The 16905-nt window shown below is 45.1% G+C and overlaps 1 protein-coding gene across 1 annotated transcript in view; it reads right to left on the reverse strand.

Annotated features, from left to right (window-relative positions):
• The window catches only part of LOC111953746 (MAGUK p55 subfamily member 7-like), a 255668-nt gene that overhangs the window by 120492 nt on the left and 118271 nt on the right, over positions 1–16905 (reverse strand). The window contains 1 exon segment of the mRNA XM_070435462.1: positions 7855–7932. Coding sequence (XP_070291563.1) covers positions 7855–7932 — 78 coding nt within the window.

The raw sequence follows: 16905 nt of genomic DNA on the forward strand, positions 1-16905 counted from the left end.
GGCTATGTGCACACTGCCCACAAAATGAGGTGGAAACTGAGCTGCACTTCCTAACCTCCTGCCAAATGTATGACCATATTAGAGACACATATTTCACTCAGATTACACAGACCCACAAAGAATTTGAAGACAAATCCAATTTTGATAAACTCTCATATCTACTGGGTGAAATACCACAGTGTGGAATCACAGCAGAGAGATGTGTGACCTGTTGCCACAAGAAAACGGCAACCAGTGAAGAACAAACACCATTGCAAATACAACCCATATTTATGTTTATTTATTTTCCATTTTGTACTTTAACTATTTGCACATAATATTACATTTGAAATGTCTTTATTCTTTTGTGAGTATAATGTGTACTGTTATTTTTTWAATTGTTCATTTCACTTTTGTTTATTATCTGTTTCACTTGCTTTGGCAATGTAAACATATCTTTCCCATGCCAATAAAGCCCTTACATTGAAAAAGAATTTGAACTGAAAGAGGGAAAGAGATGGATAGAGAGAGCGAGGGAAAGAGATAGAGAGAGAACCAACCGTACACTTCCAGGCCCTTTTATTGTTTTATTTAAAATGTTTAGCTCATAACTCACTAGGGAGTAAAGATGAGGCATGTCTGACAACATACTATATACACTACCTTGATGCTTCTACACTAGAATCACACTTTCCAGTCTCGCTCTCTTTATCTGTCTGTGTGAGGAAGAAAAAAACATGATGGGCTACTTGGTGGATTGTGGCTGAGCGTACTTCATTTGTAACTCCATGGCCGGCGGGCCCACACTGGGGTGTATTTAGAGAGGCCTGATGTGGAGCACTGAGTTTACAGTTCCCGCAGCCCTGAGAACCGATTACGTTATTTCAAACACAAATAAAAACCTGCGTCTGGCTATAACTGACACACAAATCTTGTTCAATTAAAGGTGGTCTTTTAAGGATTTAATGTGACACCAGAGGTTTCCACAACATTATCGGGTTAGGAGAATATCTTACTTGTGCAAATGCATGGTTCTGTCTCTTCGACATGATACGTCTCTTGGACAGTGCCATCAGAAAGAGCTTAGTGCTGGATGTGATTATGGAACTTAAGAATTTAATGCAATGCTGGTATACTACAGCTTCAAATATGTCAGGTCTGTCTACCCTAACGACAGTTTCACAACTTCATACATTGACAATATTTGTCAGTATGCGTTCACCTCTGTGTCTTAAGCACTTTAAGACAAAGATAATTAAGGTGAGACAAAGAAGCCACCTGACATTTGATGTTCCTCACTTGTACATCTCTAGCACTGTGACTGTGGAGTGGCAGTCAGTGGCTGTCTATGACCTGTGTGTGTGGGGGGGGGGGACTTCTGTGAGTGTAATGTTTACTGTAAATTTGCATTGTTAATTTCTTTTGTTTATTATCTACTTCACTTGCTTTGGCAATGTTAACATGTGTTTCCCATGCCAATAAAGCACCTTGAATTGAGAGAGAGAGAGAGAGAGAGAGAGAGAGAGAGAGAGAGAGAGAGAGAGAGAGAGAGAGAGAGAGAGAGAGAGAGAGAGAGAGAGAGAGAGAGAGAGAGAGAGAGAGAGAGAGAGAGAGAGATATGCTCTCTGGGCCCACCTGGTGGACAGTCTGGGGAATGACAGCCTCTCATTTGGTGAGTCTATGGCTGCAGTCATCACCTGCTGAGCCAGCTAACACACATACACACACACACTAGAGGTCTGGACTTGTGGGTCTGTGGCCACAGCCGTCACCTGCTGAGACTGCTCTAGACAGTACAATAGGGCAGACAGCGGTTGAAGTGTCATTTTATGTTAGGCAATCAATTAAACCTCCATTACCGAAATCCAAATCCAAAATGAATTTAACCAAGAGCTCCTCTAGTATAGCAGGTCAATTACATACACTCTACACAACAACTTCATTAGGTTTCATTTCGAGCTCCGAGCAACGACGCGGTTGAAAAAGGATACTTCTTAAAAACACACACAAGTGCTTGGAATCGTTTTGGTAGTAGCACCGTCGTCGTCTGCTCTGGCACTGCTAGAAAAGTTGAAAAAACATCTCTGGGTTTTATCATGATATCTAATAATCCCTGCGTGAGGTATCTCACAGAATTTATGAGGAAGCTTAAATTTAAAAAGCTGTAATTTGAAAAATGTACGGGGGGCTGATAGTTGCGTCCCTTAAAGAAATACTGAGATGGACGCTTGCCACGACCTATGGAGGGAGGGAGAGAGGGAGAAGGAAAGAGAAACAAAGTTGTCCTGCACTCTCTCTCTTAATTCAGTTAAATTCTTTATTGGCATGGGAAACATACATTTACATTGCCAAAGCAAGTGAAATAAACAAATAAAAATGAAATGAACCATCAGAAATTAACAGTAAACATTACACACACAAGAGTTTCAGCATAATAGAGATTTCAAATGTTATATTATTGGCTATGTACAGTGTTATACAAGTAAGAGAGGAAAAAATAAATACAAATAAATATGATTGTGTTTACAATGGTGTTTGTGCTCCACTGGTTGCCCTTTTTGTATAGCAAAAGGTCACACATATTGCTGCTGTGATGGCACACTGTGGGATTTCACCTAATATAAATGGGAGTTTATCAAAATTGTATTTGATTTCAAATTATGTGTAATCTGAAGAAAATATACAGTTGAACCTGTAAGTTTACATAAACTTAGTTTGGAGTCATTAAAACTTGTTTTTCAACCACTCCACACATTTCATGTTAACAAACTACAGTTTTGGGAAGTCGGTTAGGACATCTACTTTGTGCATGACAAGTAATTTTTCCAACAATTGTTTACAAACAGATTATTTCACTTATAATTCCAGTGGGCCAGAAGTTCACATACACTAAATTGACTGTGCCTTAAACAGCTTGGAAAATTCTAGAAAATGATGTCATGGCTTTAGAAGCTTCTGATAGGCTAATTGACATCATTTGAGTCAATTGGAGGTGTACCTGTGGATGTATTTCAAGGCCTACCTTCAAACTCAGTGCCTCATTGCTTGACATAATAGGAAAATCAAAAGAAATCAGCCAAGACCTCAGAAAATAAATTGTAGACCTCCACAAGTCTGGTTCATCCTTGGGAGCAATTTCCAAACGCCTGAGGGTACCACGTTCATCTGTACAAACAATAGTATGCCAGTATAAACACAATGGGACCACACAGCCATCATACCGCTCAGGAAGAAGAAGCGTTCTGTCTCCTAGAGATGAACGTATGTTGGTGCGAAAATTGCAAATGAATCCCAGAACAACAGCAAAGGACCTTGTGAAGATGCTGGAGGAAACAGGTACAAAAGTATCTATATCCACAGTAAAACGAGTCCTATATCGACATAACCTGAAAGGCCGCTCAGCAAGGAAGAAGCCACAGCTCCAAAACCGCCATAAAAAAGCCAGACTACGGTTTGCAACTGCACATGGGGACAAAGATCGTACTTTTTTGGAGAAATGTCCTCTGGTCTGATGAAACAAAAATAGAACTGTTTGGCCATCGTTATGTTTGGAGGAAAAAGGGGGAAGCTTGCAAGCTGAAGAACACCATCCCAACCGTGACATATGGGGGTGGCAGCATCATGTTGTGGGGGTGCTTTGCTGCAGGAGGGACTGGTGCACTTCACAAAATAGATGGCATCATGAGGGAGGAAAATTATGTGGATATATTGAAGCAACATCTCAAGACATCAGTCAGGAAAATGTTCTTCCCCAGACTTGAAACTCACATCTGTTGAACTGCACTGTTGGTAAGGGCTTGTAAGTAAGCATTTCACGGTAAAGTCTACACTTGTTGTATTCGGCGCATGTGACAAATAAAATTTGATTTGACATAAGTGGCATGCTTGGGGAAGAACATTTTCACCATAACAATGCACCTTTATAATAAAGCATTACATGCATAATCGCATTTTTGGTGACTTGAGAATGTATTTTTCCCCCCGCTAATTGATTGCATTTTGGAACATTAACGTTTATAGCCTACTGCGGTTAGGCTCTACACCAGTTGTAAAGCGAATGAATGTGCTTAACTTTAAGAAGTTATTTGGCTACTTTAGTTGTGATACAAAACATATAGGCCTATGGACATGAGGTGTGCGACTATGATTTGAAAAAGTTGCCAAAAAAAGGCAAGCGCTGTTTCTTTCCTTACTGCAAACAAGCTGGGCATCATTTGCAAGTGTCAAAATACTGTATCATTCACAGGTGAGAGGCTAATACTGTCAACCCTCAGACTATTCTTAATTGAATCTTGTCTTTACATATAGTAAATAATATAAGTGTGAAATTAGTTTTCATTTAGAATAGACCATTATCATGCACCTAACTCAGAACAGGGGCAGGGGAAAAAATACATGTCATCTATGCACTTAAATAGCGAATGGAGGACGCTTTTCCCGTCGTTCATTTTCATGCCAGCCAGGCAGGCTATACTCCTGTTGTAAAGGTAAGCAATGTGCTTAATATTAGGAAAGTTGAGAAATAAATATAGTAGGCCTTAGCCTATAGAAAGCTGATGTGATCCTCCTCTTTTTAAGAGGCCATAACTCTGTTTTCTCATGCATTTGCATAGCCTATAGAAATGTTATGCAACATGAACTCTTGTGAAGTGTTTGACTTGATTTTTGATCACATTTGCATTGATGTCAGAGTGATTAGAGGGACTATAGAGTGCTGAGTACCAGGCAGTTAGCATGTTTGGTAGGCTACAAATGACAATCAGCAGCATCAGAGCTTGAAAGAGCGTATTTACCGTGACTAAACGGTACCATGGAATTGAATTACACTCATGACTCGTGACCGCCGGTGTGGCGGTAATACGGTCACTGTAACAGCCCTACAACCTTAGAGGGAAATGGGTTCTATAACTAATTCAAGTATTTTTTGCTAGATTCTAAGTGGGATGTTGAATTGTATGTTCCTTTTGATGGCCTAGAACAGTGTTTCCCAAACTCGGTCCTGGGTCCCTCCCCTGTTATTTGAATCAGCTGTATAGTGCTAGGGGGGGAAAAAACGTGCACCTAGGGGGGCCCCAGTACTGAGTTTGGGAAACACTGTTGCCCTAGAAGGCCCTTCTTGCTTGTCTCTCAGATCGTTCAAAGCTTTATGGAAGTTACCAGTGGTGCTGATGTTAAGGCCGATGTTGGTTTAGTTCGTTGTGTGCTCTTAAGCAACGGTGTCTAGATGGAATTTGTATTTGTAGTTCTGGAAACTAGACCATTTTTGGAACATAATTATATTTGTCTTACTGAGATTCCAGGTCTGACAGAATCTGCGCAGCAGATCTAGGTGCTGCTGTAGGCCCTCCTTGTTTAGGGACAGAAGCACAAGAGCATCCACAAAGACATTTGACTTCAGAGTATAGTAGGGTGAGGCCGGATGCTGCAAACTGTTCTAGTGCCCTCTCCAAGTCGTTGACATATACAGTACCAGTCCAAAGTTTTTAAACTATTTTATACATTGTAGAATAATAGTGAAGACATTGAAACTATGAAATAACACATATGGAATCATGTAGCAACCAAAAGTGTTAAACGAATCAAAATATATTTGATATTCTTCAAAGTAGCGTCCCTTTGCCTTGATGACAGCTTTGCACACTCTTGGCATTCTCTCAACCAGCTTCATGAGGTTGTCACCTGGAATGCATTTCAATTAACAGGTGTGCAATTGTGGAATTTCCTTGTTAATGCGTTTGAGCCAATCAGTTGTGCTGTGACAAGGTAGGGGTGGTATACAGAAGATATACCTATTTGGTAAAACAAGTCCATATTATGAGAACAACTCAAATAAGCAAAGAGAAACGACAGTCCATCATTACTTTAAGACATAAAGAACTTGAAAGTTTCTTCCAGTGCATTTGCAACAACCATCAAGCGCTATGATGAAACTGGCTCTCATGTGTACCGCCACAGGAAAGGAAGACCCAGAGTTACCTCTGCTGCAGAGGATAAGTTCATTAGAGTTACCAGCCTCAGAAATTGAGGGCCAAATAAAAGCAACATAGAGGTCAAGTACAGACACATCTCAACATCAACTGTTCAGAGGATACTGCGCGAATCAGGCCTTCATGTTCGAATTTCTGCAAAGAAACCACTACTAAAGGACACCAATAAGAAGAAGAGACTTGCTTGGGTCAAGAAACACGAGCAATGGACATTAGACCGATGGAAATCTGTCCTTTGGTCTAATGAGTCCAAATTTGAGATTTTGGTTTCGAACTGCCGTGTCTTTGTGAGACGCAGAATAGGTGAACCGATGATCTCTGCATGTGTGGTTCCCACCGTGAAGCATGGAGGAGGAGGTGTGATGGTGTGTGGGTGCTTTGCTGGTGAGACTGTCTGTGATTTATTTAGAATTCAAGGCACACTTAACCAGCATGGCTACCTCAGCATTCTGCAGCGATACGCCATCCCATCTGGTTTGCACTTAGTGGGACTATCATATGTTTTTCAACAGGACAATGACCCAACACACCTCCAGGCGGTGTAAGGGCTATTTTACCAGGAAGGAAAGTGATGGAGTGCTGCATCAGATGACCTGGCCTCCACAATCACCCGACCTCAACCCAATTGAGATGGTTTGGACGAGTTGGACCACATAGTGAAGGAAAAGTAGCCAACAAGTGTTCAGCATATGTGGGAACCCCTTCTAGACTGTTGGAAAAGCATTCCAGGTGAAGAACGTTGAGAGAATGCCAAGAGTGTGCAAAGCTGTCATCAAGGAAAAGAGTGGCTTCTTTTTAGAATCTAAATAAAAATATATTGGTTACTTTTTGGTTACTACATTATTCCATATGTGTTATTTCATAGTTTTGATGTCTTCAATGTAGAAAATAGTAAAAATAAAGAAACATCTTTGAATGAGTAGGTGTGTCCAACCTTTTGACTGGTACTATATGGCTGTGTGCTCTTCAGAAGGATAGGAATACTCCACAGCACTTTGATTACAATAAACAGAACAGGGGATTTAAACAAAACCACACCATTAAACCATCGCTGTCCCTCCTCCTCCACTTACAGTACTAAACCAGACTGGATCAGTGGTTTATACAGGTGTGTGTGTGTGTAGTTAACAATGAGCGTGGTTTTCAGCATTGTGATGATCGGAGCAGAGGTACTAACGACCATACAAAAGGATAAAACCCATTACTGGCAGCCATGTTTGCACTCTGTCTTTGCGCACACGCAAGCGCGCATGCGCACGCACAGTGGAGCACACACACACAGTGGAGCATGCACGTCAGCACACACACAGACACACACACACACACACAGTGGAGCCAGCAGTGGAGTTTTGGGGACAGGAAAACAGGTTAATAAATTGAGGGGCCGCGTGCCACAGGTGATGGTGTGACGCCTCCTCTCTCTCTCTCTCTCTTTTTTCCTGTATTTATGCTCCACGATTCATTTCTCCTCTTTCATCTGTCGTTTCGTCTCCTCCTGTCCTCTGCCCTGACGTTCTCATCCATCTTCCATTTCTGCCATATCTCACTCTCTCCCTCCTTCCTTTTGCCCTCTGACAATGATCACTTTCTCCCTGGGGCCATGGGAGCTGGATGTATGGGAGGGAGAGGGGGTAGAAAGGAGGGAATGGTGGAGGAGGGGGTTGAGGGGGGAGTAGGATCTACGGGTGCATTGTTATTGGAACAGGCGAGTCATTTGGTTCTGAGAATGAGAAGAGCCTGGTAGCTACATGGAGCGAGGTCAGAGTTCATGGGGAGGAGAAAGTACAACAGTGAAACCAGATCTGATTCCCAGCAGGCGACTCAGCGGGGGAGCAGGGATAGGGTCTGTGTGTGTCTAAACAGGGGCAAGGAGTAGTTAGCTACTTACGTCAGTGGCTAGGGACCCTGCGCTGTCCAGGACGGGGGCAGGACTACGATCCTCATAGTGCTGCAGCCTCTCGTGGATCTGAAGGAGAGACAGAAACAAAGGAGAGATTGAGAGAAAGAAAAGATAGATTGCTGTGGTGAGAGAGGGGTCGGAGGGTCAGCGGGGAGGCTGGGCTAAGCAAACACACACAGGGCAGAGGGCAGGCTAGGGTCCCAGTTGAGGTAACTGGTGTCTGCGCACACACACACATACACACGCACACAGGCATACACTCACACACACACTAGAAACACACTATCAGTGGGCTACCGGAGCACAAAAGACTGCTTTAGTACTGTTCAGTTCATTCTCCAATTGTACAATCAATCCCCTTCTCGATCATCCACTGGATTTGCTCTAGTGGGTATGGATTACTAAACATTTCAACAGCTTCACAACATACTTCATTATCAATTTCAGCACTGCAACATCAGAACCCAGCGTTAGTCCTAGGACAGGAAAATAAACTGGGGGGGAAAAAAAATGTTTTAACACTTTACACAGACAGACACACATCTCTCGCTGCTATCATCACAGAGAGAAAGAGCCGAAGGTGAAGTGAGGGGGGGAGAGAGAGAGAGGTGGAGAGAGAGAGAGAGGGTGCAGCGATCAAGAGATAGGGAGAAAGAGAGAGCGAGAGAGAGAGAGAGAGATAGGAATAGAGGGAGCAAGAGGAACAGAGGGAACAGAGAGGCAGATATGATCAGATCTGTCAGTGACATCAACCCAGCTGTCATGTGTGATGTACGAGCTGCTGTCGAAGAATGCGATGACAACGCAGGATGTTGTCAGAGCCAATCAATTATCGGAGAGGGACAACCACTCCCCTACTGCTTCTCGCGCCATCCCTCTATCCCAGGACGAGGGTGTGGAGCTGGGCCAAGGGTTGAGTGACAGCTGGGCCCAGGCCATGGATCCTCGATTATTCCTGGATGTCCCTGCAGCCAACCGACATTCCAGCATGACGAGGCGGGGGGAGTAAGCCCTCTGGCTTGGGTGACAGAAGAAGCCTGGCTTGGAGATCATGAAGCCTGATGGGCCTACGCAGCACGGCACTCACGCTCTCTGTCTCTCGCGCCCTGTCTCTCGCTCTCTCGTTTTTTCTCTCCCCTCGCTTGCCTCCTCCTTCTATCTCTCTGCAGACATGGAGCAGTGACAAACCACAACCAGAGAATCCCTCACTAGCAGGAGGAGAATAATGAGATGAGGATGAGAGAGTTTGTTTTCTGACACGTTGTTAACAACTACAGTTGCTGTGTAATTAAAACATCTGTTTCTCTCTCTGCCTAGCTTTTTTCATTTCTGTCACCGACCAGGGTAAAAAATGTAGGGGATTTTATTTGAACAAAACATCATGTTGTTTGTCATTTTAGTCATTTAGCAGTCGCTCTTATCCAGAGCAACTTACAGGAGCAATTAGGGTTGAGTGCCTTGCTCAAGGGCACAGACAGATTTTTCACCTTGTCGGTGCGGGATTCAAACCACTCTTAACCGCTAGGTTACCTGCAGAGCATTGCAGATCAACTATGGTGTGTTTTTATAGAAGGGAATTAGGTTGCAACATAGCTAAACTAGAAGAACTCTTCATATATTGAAAAGGATCTAATCTATGATGAGGAGAAGTGCACAAATCAGGTTGCAAAACTACCAGTAGTTTACCAAAGTTACCGGAATATTCAGCAATTTTTGGTAATTAACAGAAAATCTATGGCAATCTATTGTAACTTTGGAAATGTCGACTTGAATTACAAAAAAAAAAAAACATGAATAGTATTAATTTTACGGTATATCTGTTTCCTTTTGGCCATGAGTTTCTTCTAAATAGACCTACTGTATGATTCAAGAGAAAATTGCCTAATAAATGAAAAAGGCATTTAATCAACAGACCCACAAGTAACTGCTGCCCCTCATGATACATTGAGATCATTTGTGGCCCCCACCATCATCAAAGTTGCCCATCCTTGCCCTATATAGTGAACTACTTTCGACCAGGCCCATAGGGTTCTCGTCAATAGTAGTGCACTATATAGGGAATAGGGTGCCATTTGGGACACCCTCTCAGACTAAGGCTTGGGACAGGGATGCCTCTACGGCAGACAGAGGCTTGATAGCCCAGAGAATCAAACAAATCTGAAGGCATGGATTTAAAGATCAACATCACACAGGTTTGACACACTTTCTGAGGTAAGATATAACTGTGCTCTTATGTAGCGATAGCAATCACAATTCGAACCTCAAGTATCTCAAGGATAGTGATAACCGGTATGAATCACATTGCAGACAGAGGACTAGGCTAAATACTCTCTCTGTGCTGTTCTACAGTAGCCTAATCTCTTCAGCCTACAGGGTTCATGATCCTCACCCCACAGCCCATAAAAGGGCACAGGAGAAGCTCTAGTTACTTCATCTGTCCTGCTGCACATACATATATCACTCTGAAAAACAAGGTGAAAGAATGTCACTGTCTTCTGCCTTCCAGCATTCCAGAATGAGAATCACATCTGCTTAGCTAGTTCCACCGACTCCGAGTTACCAGGAACCGGTCTGCTGCTTCGTTACTGTGGAATTTTGCTGCTAAAATGTGAACTCCAATGGCAATTCTTTTTATTTACAACTACAGGATCGCATCCAAACGGCGTCTCGGTCCGTGAGTGGAGCAGAGGACAGGAATGCATCTGTCCGCCTGCCGATCGGGCCCAGGTCATAGCCAGCACCGTCACGTATTTTAAAGTCATTACGAGCTGCTTTACATATCATAGCTGCATTCTTCAGGCCCCCAGCGATACACTGCTAGTGCTCCTGGCAGGCAGAAAGTATGTGTGTGTGTGTGTGTGTGTCTGGGTGCGCGTGTGTGTGGCGGTGGAAAAACCTCAGGTCTGTAACACAGAGGTAGTGTGTAACAGCCAGGCAACATCAGGTCAAGGGCTCAGCTAAACCCAGAGTAGAACTAGAGGATAGGGATGCCTCCCAAATGGCACCCTATGCCTCCCACATTTTTCCTATATAGGCTAGTGCACTACTTTTGGCCAGGGCCCATAGGACTCTGGTCAAAAGTAGTGCACTACATAGGGAATAGGCCATCGGGGATGTATTCAAAGGGCTAGAGGCAGGAGAATGCACAGCCACAGGCAGGAATCAAAGGCAAGGATTCTGACTGCAGTGAGGAGAGGACGGAGCAGGATGACAAATACAGAATTTCCTCTTTTAAAAGAGCGGTGGAGTCGCTCACCCGCAAAACGCTGCCTAGATGCTCAGAGCAGAGCGGAGGTCCCTGAAGTGAGGGGCTTACAGGGATGAATGTGTACATTTACAGGGAGAGGCGCTTCAGAAAACAGACTACAATGAACCAGTGTGTCCTGATCTCCCAGTGGAGCCCCCAGGCCAGGTTGTGTCCCGTTCCATAAATACCCCGCAGGATTAAAATACACACAGCAATACACTAAACATAAACACAAGGATAGGAATAGGAACCCTGAATTGGAGGTGATGTTAATGTTTGAAATAGGAGAACATTTCCAGAAGGGATTTAAGCCACCCTAAGAAGACAACATCAGTCTTCCTTATCTTCAGTAATTAGTCTTGGACGTCAACCCCTGCTGTGAGTCAAAGTCATGGTTACCAGATTTAAAGTTTTGTCTGTGACCCTTGCTTCAATGGCAGGGAACCCCTGTGGCATGGCAGTCCAGCACCAACACACTGAGGAGGGCACAGAGGAGAGGCAGACCACAGGGGAGCACATCCTCCAAAAACACCAAAGGGACAATAACAACCATCTGGCAGAGCAGCAACAACGAGAGAGAGAGAGAGACAGAAAGAAGGATGGAAGGAGAGATGGTGGAAGGGAGAGAGAGAAAGAGAGAGAGAGAGAGAGAGAGAGAGAGAGAGAGAGAGAGAGAGAGAGAGAGAGAGAGAGAGAGAGAGTCAATTGGCCACAAGCGGTGCTCTTGAGCTAATTTGAAAGTTAATTTGAAAGAGATAAAGAGAGAGAGAAAGAAAGAAAGAAAGAAAGAAAGAAAGAGAGGGAGAGAGAAAGACAGAAAGATGGAGGTTGTGAGAGATGAAAGAGGGCTGGATTGTGTTTCGACTTGCGGGACCCACGAGGAGGTCTGGAGCTCCTGGTTAACGTCGTCTGGCCAGAGGCGTTCGACATGACCCCTCCACTGCTCTACTCAACCCACCCACCCGTCCTCTTCACCACCTCTCCATCCCTCCGCTCCTGTTTCCAGCAGTAGCCAACGGAGTGTATCCAGTATCCAGAATCCACTGGTAGCTCAGATCACTACAGCTACTAACTCCAGAACACCTCATCAACCCCTCTCAACATGGAGGGAAAGAGATTCAGTGAGGAGGACTGTACCAAGCAGGGGAGACAGGCCAGGAGACCGGACAGACAGACAGACAGACAGACAGACAGACAGACAGACAGACAGATGTGCAGGCTTGAGACTAAAATGCCTGTCAGTCAGTGTTTACCCAAGAACCCAGGTTAGCCCTTAGTCTCACAGAGCCAGAGAGGAAGGCTGGCTGCCTGGCTGTGTTCTCATCTTCTATCACATCGGGTTCGCTTACAGCAGAGCCCTGGAGATGGCTTGGTCTGGTCTGGCTTGGTGACCTGGACATTGTGATTAGGAGCTTCAGACAGAGCATGGAGAAGGCCATCCTCAACCATCTAACTGCCACTGAGCACTAGCTCAAAGACTTTCAAATTAGCTCAAGAGCACCTCTTGTGGCCAATTGACCCTTAAAACAGCCATAAAATGGTAATGTAGACAGCACTTGAGACTGCTGAGGGGAAAGAGGCTTGCTGTTGTGGTGGTGTATTGTAGTGTAGTTAGGCTGCTGCCTCTTCCACCGTGCCTTTGCAAGGAGACAACACCAAATCAATGTGTTGAGCGGTACTGATACCTGTCGCCCCCTACTGAATTTGACCTTTCAGCCTTCCTCTGGAGGTGGCTGAAACGCACAAGGAGCGCAGGGAGCACCTTGCCTTGAGGAGGCAGGCCGGTGCACGGAGGTCTGATTCAGGACTGGCGCCTAAGCTCCGGATCTGCTAGGAACACGCTCGGCTCTCGTTTGACTTGGAAAAGGCCTGGAGAATGTGACAGCTTATTAAGAGCAGATGCACTGAGGGGGAGACAGCGAGAGAAAGAGAAGGGGTCCAGGTTGCCGTGACAGCCATATCATTAAGTTAGTTAGAGGATAGATTTCCTTACGGAGCACTACGCAGCTAGGAAAGTGAGAGTGTTGGCTGCTGGGTAAGAGGACCCCTGAGTAGGTCCTGTTTATTCTGCATGGGGAGACAGAGACAGTGCACTCACTGCTGAGTGTGAGAGAGACACTAGAGGAGTGCAGGGGCGCACGCTCATGCACACACACACCTAACCACAGTCCTAAAGAAATACATACAGCCAATGAGCCAAACACCTTTAGTACAGTACAGGGTTTCTATTTGCATTTTTAATTTCCAATATCCGATTTCATTATACGTAAAATAAAAACAATGCAGTGATTTAACCCTGACCCTAACCCATTTATTCCACGTGGCATTTATTAAACAAGCTAATTCAAAATATTTATACAGGCTATTGGGTTGAAAACAAAACTAGTCGCTTAGAGAATGTTCAGGGCAAAATGGCGGATAAACTACACACATCCCCATAATGGAGGTGGTAGGAACTAGGAAGCAGTGTTTTAGTTCCAGGTTAGAGGTTTATAACCGTGGTGTTTTCAAACAGACAGTTCACCACAGTAGTCCTAAACATGGAGTAGTGGACTGCCAACTCATATCTAACAGACAAGAAGTTGAAGCTATAGGTAAATGGTAAATCAACCTGTTATCGATCTCCAAAAACCCAGCAGCCATGGTTCAAGCCTTTCGAGTTTCCAACCCATTCTATGCTCAATAGGCAACGTGTCTGGAGTGACTGGGGTGAGCTTGTCTACTTTCTCAACTTTCTTTCCTACTGTACCTATCACAACCCTGTTCCGTTTTGGGGCCTGTCCACTGTCTGTCTGTCTGGCTCGGTCTTGGCTCGGTCTGTAGCAGCTTGTTTGTCTACATTGAGCATGATGTTTCACACGTCACACTGCGCTTGTACATTAAACAGATAAGAAAATGTTTGGATGGCAGCCTAAGCACCGGAGTATAATGTTGCTGTGAGGACAGGGGGTTTAGTTTAGATGCGATATAGCTTTTTAAACCATAAATAACTAACTTAAGTCAATAAGTATAGGCCTATACTCTCTAAAGAGTAACATGGTACATTGAACCACTTTAGCTTTCTACAGTTATTAGTGTCTGTCAATGTACAATAAGCACATTGCATATATGTTTTTATGTGTAAAAGTGAATTAATCTATAGCAGGGCTCCCCAATTCCGGCCCTAGAGGGCCGAAACAAGTCTGGTTTTCATCCTCCCCTTCTAATCAGGGACTAATTCAGACCTGGGCCACCAGGTGAGTGCAATTGACTAACGGGTAGAAACAAAACTTACTCCGGGACTGGAAATGGGCAGCCCTTATCTATAGGGTGCATACAGTGACAACTGACGCAGGCAAGTGAGAGGACAGTTACACATGTGTTCTGTTTCCCAGAGGAAAGAGTTTGTATCCTAAATGGCACCCTATTCCATATGTAGCACACTACTTATCCCTATGGGCCCTGGTCAAAGGCAGTGCACTATATTGGAATAGGGTGCCATTTGAGCTAGGGGCCCTGGTCAAAAGTAGTGCACTCTGTAGTGAATATGATTCCATTTCGTATGCAGACATAGGCTAACGTTCCCTCCACAGCCCTCAGGTGTTTGCTCAGGTTCCCAAGAGGAGGTCCCGTTCCCCCTAAATAATAAATGAGGGGCTCGGCGGCAACCGGGCCCAGGGATGTGCTAACCGCAGGCAGCACGAGCTGATCTCTCAGCTGGAGGAGGCTTATGAGCCGAGCCCAGAGCCCCAGACCCAGAGACGATTAGCTGCTTTTTATTGCTGTGTGCTTGGCAGGGTGTGGGAGCCTGTGTGTGTGTGTGTGTGTGTGTGTGTGTGTGTGTGTGTGTGTGTGTGTGTGTGTGTGTGTGTGTGTGTGTGTGTGTGTGTGTGTGTGTGTGTGTGTGTGTGTGTGTGTGTGGTGTGTGTGTGGTGTGTGGTGTGTGTGTGTGTGTGTGTGTGTGTGTGTGTGTGTGTCATGCAGGGTTTAGATGGCTCAGAGGGTATACTGTACATTCTGAAGCTAGGAGCTAAGCCAGGAGGATTGGAACAATGTCCTTCCTGGGATCTCCCAGTAGTGCTGGAGGGCTGGATGGGGTGAGGTTCGTAGACAGGTCCAGGATCAGACACGCAGTCTGAGGTAGAGTGGAGGTGGAGAGGGCAGCTAATGGCTGGTGAACCCTTGCTCTAGTCTTCCTATGCATATGTTCTCCTGACTGTTGTTGCTTGGAAACATTCTATGTAGCCCAATTTGTGTGTAGCCTAGGCCTATGTCATGGTTGTGTTTTTATGACTAGGACTGCAGTCAAATAATTAGTTTGACCATATAAATTAAATTAAGTGACTAATCCATGGAATGCAATGACCACAAACTAGTCAAATCCACCAGAGACTTCAACGAAAGCTAATGTACGTCTCTAACGAGCCAACGCTAAAGCACCTTTCCGTGTCATTAAAGCATTTCAGCATTTGAAGAGCAAACAGCTCACGACCACTTCAAGAGCTCTACAGTATACTGGCAAGTGTCTTCACTGACATTTTGCAACCTCTCCCTGTCTGAGTCTGTAAAACCAACATGTTTCAAGCAGACCACCATAGTCCCTGTGCCCAAGAACATTAAGGTAACCTGCCTAAATGACTACCGACCCGTAGCACTCACGTTTGTAGCCATGAAGTGCTTTGAAAGGCTGGTCATGGCTCACATCAACACCATTATCCCAGAAACCCAAGACCTACTGCAATTTGCATACTGCCCCAACAGATCCACCGATGATGCAATCTCTATTGCACTACACACTTCCCTTTCACACCTGGACAAAAGGAATACCTATGCGAGATCTCTATTCATTGACTACAGCTCAGCGTTCAACACCATAGTGCCCTCAAAGCTCATCACTAAGCTAAGAACCCTGGGACTAAACACCTCCCTCTACAATTGGATCATAGGCTTCATAACGGGCCGCCCCCAGGTGGTAAGGGTAGGTAACAACACATCCGTCACGCTGATCCTCAACACAGGGGCCCCTCAGGGGTGCGTGCTCAGTCCCCTCCTGTCCTCCCTGTTCACTCATGACTGCACGGCCAGGCACGACTCCAACACCATCATTAAGTTTGCCAATGACAACAGTGGTAGGCCTGATCACTGACAACGATGAGACAGCCTATAGGGAGGAGGTCAGAGACCTGACCGTGTGGTGCAAGGACAACAACCTCTCCCTCAACGTGATCAAGACAAAGGAGATGATTGTGGACTACAGGAAAAAGAGGATCCGAGCACGCCCCCATTCTCATCGAAGGGCTGTAGTGGAGCAAGTTGAGAGCTTCAAGTTCTTTGGCTTCCACATCACAAACAAACTAACATGGTCCAAGCACACCAAGACAGTCGTGAAGAGGGCATGATAAAACCTATTCCCCCTCAGGAGACGGAAAAGATTTGGCATGAGTCCTCAGATCCTCAAAAGGTTCTACAGCTGCACCATCGAGAGCATAGTGACGGGTAGCATCACTGCCTGGTATGGCAACTGCTCGGCCTCCGACTGCAAGGCACTACAGAGGGTAGTGCGTACGACCCAGTACATCACTGGGGCCAAGCTTCCTGCCATCCAGGACCTCTATACCAGGTGGTGTCAGAGGAAGGCCCTAAAAATTGTCAAAGACTCCAGCCACCCTAGTCATAGACTGTTCTCTCTGATACCGCACGGCAAGCGGTACAGCTTCTACCCCCAACAGCTTCTACCCCCAAGCCACAAAACTCCTGAACATCTAATCAAATGGCTACCCAGACTATTTGCACTGCCCCCCCCCCCTTTACAC

This window comes from Salvelinus sp. IW2-2015, linkage group LG27 (assembly GCF_002910315.2).
Source record: "Salvelinus sp. IW2-2015 linkage group LG27, ASM291031v2, whole genome shotgun sequence".
NCBI classification, from domain to species: domain Eukaryota; kingdom Metazoa; phylum Chordata; class Actinopteri; order Salmoniformes; family Salmonidae; genus Salvelinus; species Salvelinus sp. IW2-2015.